At 33.1% G+C, this 12,629-nt stretch overlaps 1 protein-coding gene across 1 annotated transcript; it reads right to left on the reverse strand.

Moving 5' to 3' along the window:
* Nucleotides 1-2,181: 2,181 nt before the first annotated feature.
* On the reverse strand, nucleotides 2,182-9,959 carry LOC126739636 (protein-L-isoaspartate(D-aspartate) O-methyltransferase-like). Its single transcript, XM_050445405.1, is given in 6 exon segments — nucleotides 2,182-2,483; nucleotides 2,485-2,577; nucleotides 7,379-7,589; nucleotides 7,784-8,039; nucleotides 9,597-9,670; nucleotides 9,768-9,959. Coding segments are annotated over 5 exon segments (684 nt in total). The 5' UTR covers nucleotides 9,652-9,670; nucleotides 9,768-9,959; the 3' UTR covers nucleotides 2,182-2,414.
* Nucleotides 9,960-12,629: the final 2,670 nt, after the last annotated feature.

Genomic DNA, 12,629 nt, shown 5'->3' on the forward strand with positions numbered 1-12,629 from the left:
CCCATATTTTTATTGTATTCCTTGATTATCGCTGGCCGTTCAACTTCAACATCTTGTCAGTAACAGACCATCTTTTCACTCGTTCCAGAGGTTCGATTCCCTTGTAATTTGAGGCAACATGCACAGGTTTATTATCATACCATTTGGCGACTATTGAACGGAATCATGACCTCATCCACAGAATTGAATTCTTCAGGTTCTATCTTGGAAAAATTACTTCGCACATCGTAAAGAAAAGGACGGACTTTGAAAAGTTTATCGTAGCCTTCTTAGTCTCTAGTCTTCATTTTGGTATTACCATTGAAGTGTATATTATTTCTCAATTTATCAAAGCGATTTCTAGATATTACATCTCCTATTGGCGGATATTTAGTTTCCTTGGTCCAATACATTCTGTAGCTTGGCATTTTTACTATACCAGTGAGAATTTGCATTCCAAAAAACATTGAAATTTCGGCAGAAGTAGTTTTCAAAGATACACCGTTTTTTTTGCAACCAATACATATTGGTTTATTTTACGATATTTTTTATCATATCGTCATTTATAAATAATTTGAAATAGATCAAAGGGGACATGATTTCATCCTCAAAAATACTATGATTTACATCGCATTGGTTATTACTTTCACTTATGTTCTTCTTTTTCCATATGATGGGCTTAGACTTTTTTTTTACACCACTATTCTTTATTTGGACAGAGAATAGTACAGCCAATGGTATGTCATCTTCTTCATCGAATAGTTCTTCATGTGTATGCTCATCAGGGTCTTCTAATTCAAAATGACTATCATTTTCTGACGTCTGTGGGGTTGGCTGTTCTTTATCTGGGTCGAGAATTCGTTGCAATCTGCAAACTTCATCAATTTCATTGTCATCAAGTTCATCATTGTCACTTATTAAGTCCGCGTCTGATTCATCACCTTCCAGTAACAGCAATAACCTCTTTTAATCTTCCTCTGTCAAACCAGTTCTGGACATCTATAAAAATACATAATTACCCTTGAAGCCCACTGACGCCAAATGGAATCATGAGAAAAAAAATCACTAAGACTTACAAAAAAGTGATTGAATCATTAATTTATTTGTGACAGATACTGGTATAAATATACTAACTACTTATATTTTTTTTGTCATAGAATCATTCAAACTTACCTTGGAAATTACACACAAACTTCACAGAAACTCTGCAAAAATTACCGGCATGACCGAACAAATCAAAATAATCGTCTCGTATTGATTTATTGGTTATTTTGCAAGAGTAGCAGCACTTACGCCATCTATACATAAAGGAAAACAACCAGACAACAGATGAACTGAATGAATCTTCATTACAGATTTCTGTACGTAATGCGCAAAAGTTAAATATGCCATATGGCATCATTGGGCTGGAAAGGGTTAAATCTGTGGATAACAAAAGACATAGATTTCCTGATTTTTTAACAGACCCAATAAACATTGAACCTTTGGTGTGATGCTCAAATAACGAGACAGTTTTACCACTAACCAAAACTCTTTATTTTTAATCTCGACAACTCGACACGTGTTTCGATAACGATGTTAGCATCTTCGGGAGAAGATTAAAACTTTCAGAAATTTTTCTTTCAGTCTTTCAGAAATTATAGTACGCAAATAGAAAAAGTGACAAATCGAGGACTTTACTTAATATGGGGACAAAAAAGTCACACTTTTTCACTCTGCATACTATAATTTCCACTAATTGTAAGCGCACGGAATAGTAGAGCGAAATTTAAATTTGGCGCCATAATCAAATTTTAAATTACCTGCTATTATGACCTTACAAATCCAACTTTCACTTCCTGTTAGTACAATTCCTCGACATTCAGGATGTTTAGTGTTCTATTGGCTCCTATGGGAGTTTCCTATCTAAGAAGTATTAATCTATGGCCAACAGTATTTTTGTATGATACAGGGTGAAAATTTAAGATGGAAATAATTTTGTATAGTTTTAATTTTTTTTTGTAAAGTAACAAGATTTGGAACATTTGGCATCTGATGATACCTCTTGATAGGTGAAATACAGAGAGGTGTAAGACATTAACATACGCTGAGACCTTGACTGTTTTCAGTTCATAAATATCAATTTAAAATAAGTTATTCTAACATTTACAATTTATGGTAATAATAGGAAATGAAAACAGGTCTATACAAAATATACATAAAGAAGAAACTAAAAATATATTAAGCAATAATAATATTAACTAATATATGAGTGTTAGCATTTCTAACAATCAACACATCGTCAAATAACGTTAAATCGACAAATCACAGAAGCTTATCTGCCACAAAATATTAGTCGATACGATTCTTCGTCACCAGACCATCAAATATTTCCATGAAACCACAAACAAACTGGATAAAAAGAAAAATGTAGGCAACAAACTGCCCATTATTCGTCAATAGGCCTTCGGCCACTGATGGTCTTTATCGGTTAGGGGCACATAAACTACCCCCATCAACTTTTTTTCGAGTCACAGAACCGTCCGGAAGTTTGTCGATTTGTTCGAGTTGTTGGTCGCCGCCCTCGGGACCTACTGGGACTATTAGGCGACCACCTTCCTAAAAAAAAAATAGAGAAAATGCTTTTATCATGTTACATATCAAGCCATCCGTTTACAGTATCATACAGATCATATTTTATAATTTTTTTTTAAAAGTACCTAGATGAAAAGCATATTATGTAAATATACAGGGTGTTCCGTTGATCATGTTACAAACTTCTAGGGCAGACTAGTAGGTTCAAAAGAATAAACCTACTAACAATAATTTACCTCCCAAAATTGGTTGCGGTAGCTAAAGTAGTTCCGGAGCTATTAAAAAAAAACTAGTTTTTAAAGGTTATTTTCAAAGAGCTGTAGCTCCCTGAGGAAGCTTTTCCGGACCCCATGTTTATATGAACTTTTGTTTTTTCTTTTGACGTTTTCTATCTGCCCTAGAAGTTTGTAACATGATCAACGGAACACCCTGTATAAATTTATTAATTTATTATTATGATGTTTATATGAGGCATGAAGAAAAAATCGAATAATAGTTCCAATTTAAAAAACTATAGTAGAGGTTATTATGTAGTAAGTAGGGGTGGTGCTTTTAGTAATTAGTGTCTATTTTTTTTTTTAAATTATTTTCTATTGAGGTTTTAAATTTTTCTATTTTCGAACAAGTTTTGACCTTATCAGGTATGTATAATTCCTAATTTGTAAAATCATTTTGAGCCTAATTAAAATTATTTGTTTTCCTGGTCATTCTTTTCTCATATATTTTTAAATAAATGTCTTTTTTTCCATGGAGATTGTAATCCATACACAAAAATTTGTTATTTTATTTTATTATATTCCTTTCGATCATTCTTGTAACAAAAATACAAGAATTAGGAAAAATAATAGAGTAAAAGAGATTTGTAATGTCCAAATCGTTTTTTTATTGTTAAATTAATTTTATATTAAGTGTTCCTTATGCTTGTTTTTTGCTGGATGATAAAAACTAACGACAAAAAAATCTGAAAAAAGATTACAAGAGTTGTAAAAAATGTAGGTAATAAAAAAATAAAAAAATATTTTATGTATCAATAAAAATAGCTTACTGGTGCTAATAAACCAATTTCCCTTTTTTATCAAACAAAAAGTGAAAGTATGTATATGATATCAAAATATTGTATAAATTGATCGAATATTAAAAATATTTTTACTAAACAAGTAATATTTAGTATGTTTCATTAAATTTTTAGTATTTTTATTTTGAAGACTGTCGGTAAATTCTTCATGGAGACGGACATGACGCCTCGGCAGCGCAATGAGTTTTAACCCAGCCAAATCGGAGTTAAAGCGACGCAAAGAGGAAGGAGAAAATAATCTTTATATAAGATACATCAATGATTCCCTCAGAATTGTAGCAAAAAAACTAGATTCGCCTTTATTTTTCACATGCTAGTGATGCCCACTTAACTTGTTTTTTATCAAAATGTTCGTGGTCTTACTCTAAAACCGAGACTTTTTTTCTTGCCGCCATTGCTCAGGATTTTCACCGAGGCCAGAGATATCTAGTGGTGAAATATTTCCAGATGATGTATGATGTTTACCGGTCGGACCGAAAATTTTGAATCCGTTATTGCCACACGTGGGGGCGGAGTTCTCTGTGGAGTTTCTAAAAACATTGTGTCTGAAAAAATTAGTTGTCTGATTTTTGCAACAGTATTGCGCCCTCTATCGATGTTGTTGGCTGTAAATTTAATATTAGGTTACAGATATTTTACATGATTGTTTTGTACATCCCACCATCTATCACATCTGTAATTTTCGAGCAATTTCTGGATCAGTTTACACTTTTAATATCAAAGATAAACCATAATGTAATAATAGTGGGCGATTTTAACGTGTCTGATTTCTCTATTAACTCACCTACAGGTAATCATGTTAGTGAAAAGTCTATTGCTGTGAATAATTTTGCTAACACTTTTAATCTTGTTCAGTGTAATCACATCCTAAAGTATAATAACAGACTATTGGATCTTGTTTTATCTAACTTCACCTGTACTGTTTCGCGTAAGTGACGTGCCTTTTGTCTTGGAGGATTTGCATCACCCCTGCACTGGAAATTGATTTTACTGTCTCAGGCCAACGTGTCCATAATTTTCAGCTTAATAAAAACTTATCTCATTCTTTTAACTTTAGAAAGGCCAACTTCCATCTCCTTTATGACTCGATGCTTGAAGCTGACTGGTCTACTGTGTATTTATCCTCTAACGATAATGATGCATGTGGAGCCCTATATGATATATTGAATGGCATATTTGCCGCACACATTCCTCTTAAGCAGCAACGTAAAAGAAGATTTCCAAATTATTATTCTCGAGAATTGATTAAGAACATTTATAGGAAAGAAAAGGCTTTCAAGGACTTTAAAATGTACAATTCTCCATTCTTTCAAAATAAATTCCATTCTCTTAGACGCCTTATCAAAGTACAAATACGCAATGAATATAAGTTATATATATCAAACACCGAAAGGAATATTTCTTTGTATTTAATTTTTTTTTCCCAACACAACCCAACCCCATCTAGCTTTTGGAATTTTATTGGTTCTAGGAAGGCTGGCACCAGGATTCCTTGTATGATGAGGCTACCCGATGACGCGGTAATTAAAGACCCACAAGACATAGTTGATGCTTTTGCACTGTTCTTTGGTGAGGCATTTATATAATCAAATTTCATTAACCATTTGTCGATACCTGATAATGTGCCCCACTTTGACATTTCCAGCGTCGATGCTTCCCAGATTATTTTGGCCAGTAAAAAACTCAAAAATAAGTAAACATCTGGTGTAGACGGTGTACCTAGCTTCTTGGTTAAAGATTGCATTGGTGTTCTGGCTGATCCGCTGACCTAAATTTTCAACTTAATACTGTCAACAGAACAGATTCCTGAAATTTGGAAGACTGCTAAAATAATACCTATTTTAAAAGCTGGGGACTCTGATCAAATCGTGAACTACAGGCCAAACTCATTACTCAGTAACTTCTTAAAAATTTTCGAAATTATCCTGAATCGGCTATTTAGTCACGCAAAAGAACTCATCTCTGTAGACCAGCATGGATTTTTAAGCGGGCGATCTTGTGTTACTAACTTATCCTGTCTGTCTTGCCACATCTGTGAATCACTTGATGTTAATACTCCAGTCGATGTTATTTATACCGACTTCCAAAAAGCCTTTGATCGGATAGATCACTATATTTTGCTGCATAAATTAACTCAGTATGGTTTTTCAGGGAGATTATTAAATTTATGTCATTCCTACTTGATTGGTAGATCTCAATATGTTGAATGTGAGGGCTTTAAATCGAAACTTTTTAACGTAACGTCGGGTGTGCCACAGGGCTCGAACCTGGGTCCGCTCCTGTTTAGTTCTTTTAAAATAACTTGATTGAGTCACTCACTTGTCATAGGCTGGCTTTTGCCGATGATTTGAAGCTATATTTAATTATATATGGTTTGGAGGATTGTGTTTTTCTTCAAAACTGTCTAAATACATTGGAGGTATGGTGCGCTGTTAACAGGTTAGGCTTGAATGCGGCTAAATGTAGTGTGGTGAGTTACTCTAGAAATCAAAAACACCCTTAAATTTTAATTACTTTATTGATACTATCTTGAGTAGATTAGAGCAAATTACTGATCTTGGTATCACCTTTAACTCTGAATTTACATTCGTTCCACACTTCAACAACATAGTCAAGTCAGCCCTGAGAAGGCTTGGGTTCATAATTATAAGTTGTCAGAGTTTTACTTTGGAATCTACATTAAGACTGCTTTTCTGTTGCTTTGTGAGATCAAAACTGGAGTTTGGCTGCATTATATGGAACCTGCTCTATCAGAATCATGTTGGTCTCCTTGAATCTGTTTAGCGTAGATTTGCTAAGTTTTTGGCCTTCAGGCAGGATGGCATATATCCGGTTAGAGGGTTTGATCATCGGCAACTATTGGAACGCTTAAATCTACATCCAGTACATCTCAGAAGAATGATCTTCTTTGTAAAATTCCTGCATGGGTTACTGAATGGATTCATTGATAGTCCTGTACTTTTTTCTGGTGTAGGTTTCATGGCGCCTAGGCTTAATGCTAGACACCCCCTAACATTCTTCCTGCCAAGGCCTCATACTAACATCCTGTTGAAATCGCCACTATATACAATATGCGCTATATTTAATCGGATCTGTCACATGTGCGATATAAATTTCTCTCCGGTTCATGTGATTGTCGATATCTTGGTGGATCATTACTCTTGGGATTAAGACCTATGCATTTAAGTTATAGTTAGTAGGTATATCGCAGTTAATTTAATTTAATTTTGTTTAATATGTGATTTATCTTGTTAAACTTTTATAATTGGGTTTTTATATCATATTAATAGTTATTTGTTCTAATTTTTTGGATAACTTTTGAGATTGTGACTTTACTTTACTTTTTTCTTTTCTTTTCATTCTTTTAGGTTTGTTTGTGTGTGTGTTTTTTTTAACTATATTTTTTATTGTTTTGCAACTGTTTCCTGTTATTGGGCAAGTTGCCTGTTGGAAATAAAGGCTTATTATTATTATTATTATTATGTTTAATAAATACACACTGTCCACCCAACACCTATTAATACAATGACCATCAACTAAAACAGAATTATACTGATATCTGTGCTAATAATTGAAAAGTTCTTATTTTAGTTAAAGAATTTGCAAATTTATTTTGCTAATAATGGTTGTTAAGTGAATATATAAGTTGTAAAAAAGCTTGATTGTAAAAAATCATTTTGGAATTCTTAATAGTTCATAAATTTCAGCCTTTTTTAGGACACACTACATTTAGATAAAAAATTTTCTTACTTTTAACTGGTCAACTAGCGCCTGTGGTAGTGTGGGGGCGGCAGCTCCCACATGTATAGCATCATAAGGTCCCTTCTCAGCATATCCTTGCCTGCCATCACCTGTCACAAACTGAACTCTTCCGCTAGTCAATAAATCAGAATTGCCTTTCATTACATTTGCTTTGGCCATCTCCACCAACTCTGGTATATGATCAATACCAACTGCTATTCTAAAAATAATTGCTAAGATACTCAATTGATCAAACAAAAATCGTTCATGTTTATTTATAATTACACAAACTTTACAGGAATTTAGTTAAATAATTCTTTTTATTTTTTGAGTAAAGGCAATAATGCATAATTATTCACTGTATTATTATCACCAAACTTCTTTTTATAAACAAATATAATATCTATTTCTTACCCTTTTTCTCCCATAACTTTAGCCATACATGCAGTTAAATAACCACTGCCGCTGCCAACGTCAAGAGACCGAGTACCTTGTACGAGTTGTTCCCTTAATAATTCAAGGGCGTGAGCGTGCATATGGGGGGCACTAATGGTCACTCCGTATCCTATACTTTGAGGCGAATCCATAAAAGGGTTATTTCTACTGTATTCACCCCTATCTACTGCTAACATTGCTTGTTCTACTATATCTGATTTTATTATTCCATTTACTGAAATTAAAAGTTTTTTTTAATGCACAAATTATTAAGATCTTAATTAAGAAGTCAGATATTCATAAAATGTCAAAGCAGGAGCATCAATATAAAATATTTACAAGTACTGAAAATATGCGGACTTAAATAATAAATTATATAGGTTATTATGATGGAATGCTTTCCCTTTCTTGAATATTATTAATGATATCTTTGGCCTTTAAGGGATTGAATGCTATAAAACAGATGGCAAACATTGGACACATCACTAAGGCCTAAAACAGGTGACCAATTAGCCTAAAAAATTAATATATATATGTCTGGAATGTCGTTATTAAATATTTCAAAAAATTCAGAGAAATTACATAAGATGGATATCACTCCATAACTTTAAATATAATTTTTAGTTCCATTTTTGAATATTGGGCATATTCTTGCAGTTTTCTATTTAATGGGGAAGACTCTTGTACATAAAATAAAATTAAAAATATGCGCGACTTTGACAACACATGAACATAAGGTCTCCAACATCTAGATTTTGTATTCTTGGAGACATCAATGGAAAATTTTAGTTAGAAATCAACCTGACTAGATATCTCATTATGTCTTTGCACTACAGAAATTGGATTATTGTATCCATAATTGGTACAATGAAAGGGTATTTTAAATACATTGAAATTTCTAGTATGCTGACTTGGAACATGAAAATTAAGACAGCTCTGAAGTTAATGTAAGAAAAAAATCTGATTGCAACATCGTTTAGATTCTAGTGTTTGAAGGCCAAAAATGTTACATGCTTCAAAATAATTTATATGTGAAATATCATTGGTTAACCTAAAGGCTAACCAACTTACCTAAGATATTATTCCCATCGGAATTATAGACAAAATCAAGAAAATTCCTACTTAAAGTAAAAGATGTTACTGAGATGATTCATTCAAATGCAGCCCATAATATGAAGACCACTTAAAAAATTGGTCCAAATCCAACTAAAAAGCAAGAGTGTTGCTCAGATAAAATTGTTTTAAAAAGTTTAATATCATCTGCAAGTGGAGGATGTTTAGCAATATGTTTAACCCAACCTAATCTAACTGGAAAAATGAATTTTCAAGAATTTATGTAGCTGTAAGAAATGTACTCATTATCATAAAATGACATTATAAATGAATGTCTAATAATTGATTAAAATATATAAGAGTAAAAATTAACTTTTTCTTTTTTGAAAACCATTTGAAAATATACCCTGCAATCAGAAAATTGTTTCCGGTACAATTACACATATTTTAAGCTTATGTCCATAATTTTAGGTGTGATTTTTTGACCCTTACCACCTTAAATTTATATTTATTTTTTAGCATTCATAGTTTAAACATAAAAAAAGTGAAGACCAAAAGAAGTTTTATTCTTTAGTTCACTCTGACCATTCAGTCCTATCCACACACACACACACCATGCACAGAAACAATGTTGTCGAGCAAAAAGATCACTTGCATATTTATTTTGATATAGATATAACAAACTGACAGCAATTGATTAACTGCAAGTCTAATAATTTGCAGCCTAAAAAAGTCATACCTCTTAAATTTCGGACCATCTCTTCATTAGTTCTTCCGTGTGACCTCCAGGCCATGCTGCGGGCGCTGAAGGTGCTAAAAATCACTAAAATATGAAAGTACACTGTTTTGTGTAAGATTTTAAGCATCTTCCTTTTTAATGTTCTGTTTGAAACTATTGCCAGTTATTTACCTTGGATAAAAATGATGAACGAAAATAGCGTACGAAGTTCCGTAGTTCGGTTTGGGTAAATATAGCGACCCTAAAATTTTCCACTAAACAAATTCGTCAACAAACACTTTTTGAAAACGAATATTAGAATCAGCTGAGTTTTTTTTTTGGGAATAATAAGCGACGTGTAGAGAGTTTTATTTTATTTGTACGGTCTGGTTGCTAGTAAGGCATGCAGAGAGCATAACGTACCTCAATGTTGCCATTTCTGCAAAATTGGAAAGTAGTGGACACTGGGGTTATGTCGTTTTATATTAAGTCAATCAGAACCTCGCATTGATCTCCTGCACTTTACGTTATCCAATAAATTTGTTTAAAATTATTTTGAACCTACAGGAGTAATAAGAAGACCAAAGTAAGTGTAAAACTATTAACAAGATGATACCCATATTGGCGGCTTGCTAATAGGGGCGCAAGGGCGCGCGCCCCCCCAGTAATTTCATTAAAAATTACTTATTTTAAATTTAAAACTCGTGTGCAGTAATTATTAATTATATTAGATATTTTTTATCAACCCGCGTTTAAACGTATAACACAAGCGCCCGTACTATAGGAGATAATGCGATATTCAAATCAACAACCAAAGTGCTCCTGGCATCCTACGTATACCGCTCTCTGTCTCGCGCAAGGTACAGCTCATCTATCTTCCTCTATTTGTCGTGGGGCGCGCTCACATCCGCGTCCATAATTTGACCGAAAAGCTACTCTCGACGACCCATCTTCTCGGCTTTTATCACGCTCGTTACCGATATCGAGGCGCGCAAAAATTTAGCGCCCCTGTTTTATCATGGATTCGGCTTTTGTTTTAATGTTTTCTAAATCGGACCGCAGGCGGCAGGAAGACGTTTTTTGTTGTTTATTCGGTAAAATTTTGTTTTTAATCGGTGGTTTGTGTGTGTGTGTGTGTGTGTGTGAGTATTTCGAGAGTGAACAATACAATAATTATTATTGAAATTTAATAATGAATCGTGTAAGCTTTTTAATTAACTGTAATTTTTCAAATCTTTCACTGGAAGAAAAAGTAAACATTAAGACTTTAGGCAGACCTTTGCCGGATTTAAATATTACTCTCTAAGATCTGTCGATATTAGAACCAAGCATTGCCAAAATAAGAAACGACACCGATAATATTAAGGCTAATGTAGAATTAAACTTTGAAAAAGTCAAAAGAAGAAGAACTGACGATAACTTGAGAAGTATTATTGCAAAAGAGGTATGTGATAGAGTTGTTACCCAAGCGAAGGACAGATTTTCCTATCGAGGTCATCTTCAAGCAGCTAACTTGTTCGATGAAGAAGCGTATCCAAAATATAACAAGACCTTTCCAGTGGATATTTTAGATAATGTAGTTACTTTTTATCCAATTTTATGTAATGTAAAACATATTTTATTTTTATCATAATATTATATTATATATTTTTTTATTTTATATTTTAATATATGTATTCTCATTTAAAACAAAACTCTTTTAATGATCTATAATAATTCTATCTCAATTTAATTAATTCCATAATCAATTAATAACTTGATATATTTAAAATAACGTATATTGCTAAAGATCTCTAATATTCATTGAGTCAAGGGGACACCCAAAAATATTAATTGGCGGGTCAGTCAGAAAGCAACGTTTGAGAGAAATGTGTGTCTGTTGTTGTGTTGGAAAAAGAGTTGTGTTTAGTGGTTAAATAAGGCTGCTAAATTTAATAGTGGTGAATATGTGAGAAATAGTTGATCTTGAGTAGATATGTGGCCATTATGAGAAGTTTGTAGAGATCTGTTTGCGCATCTTGAAGATGCCCGCACAAGTAGGTGTGAAAGCCTCTGTTCAATTAGGAACGAATGCGCAATTCCTCGAGTGCTGTCTGGTAAGACTGGGGGCCTTACCTGGGGCTCGATTGACACGAATAAACAGAAGGATATAGTAGAAATATATCCTTTGTCTAATTCGTTGAGATGCTTACTATTTAGCGGCAGTGGAGCGTCTGGGGAAGCCCTTACTATTCTAGGTGACACTAGCTAGTCGTCAAATAAAGGAAGATAACATGTTTGACATATGTATATATTGAAATTTAACATTGTGTAAATTGATGTTGACTGAGATGATGCAAGGGAACGGAAGTTCCCCGGTGGGTATATTGTATTATTGCCAAAAGTTGACAGAACAGCAAATATTGTTTTTTTTTTATTATTTTTATGTGATGTTCGAGTTTATGTCTAACAATATAAGAAGGATGACTGTTGAGTGAATTTGCATTGTAGAGACCCATTGGCTAAGAACAACTCTGACAGGTAATAAACCACATTTTAAAGCGTATTTTACAGTAAAATTAGATTAAGAACTGAACTAGAAGTCATTTACTCAAGACCAGATTTCTCACAAAATATTGGAGCTTTGAACTTGCTTTCATTTATTTTAGAAAATAATCTTGGCGAAACATTTGCCGAAACAATAAAATTATTAAATATCATTGTGACGACCCCAATGACAACTGCAGAGGCCGAGCGCAATTTTTTCACCCTTAAGCGAATAAAAACCTTCCTGCGAAGTACTATGCTTAATGAAAGACTTAATGCTTTAGCCATGATGTCCATCAATAGAAATTTAGTTATGGAAATAAACAATTTTGATGAAAAAGTAATGGAAAGATTTATAAATATGAAAGACCGTCGAGCAGATTTTACTTTTAAGAATTAGCTTAAGTACCTATTGAACATTGCGGCAAAAATATTTTTGTGCGAGGTTCCGTGATGTGTAAATGCGATTGTTTTGTAACAATGTTCTTTATTTTTGATTACCAAATTAAGACATTCATGTGCAAACTT

The sequence above is a fragment of the Anthonomus grandis genome, chromosome 8, assembly GCF_022605725.1.
Source record: "Anthonomus grandis grandis chromosome 8, icAntGran1.3, whole genome shotgun sequence".
NCBI lineage: Eukaryota > Metazoa > Arthropoda > Insecta > Coleoptera > Curculionidae > Anthonomus > Anthonomus grandis.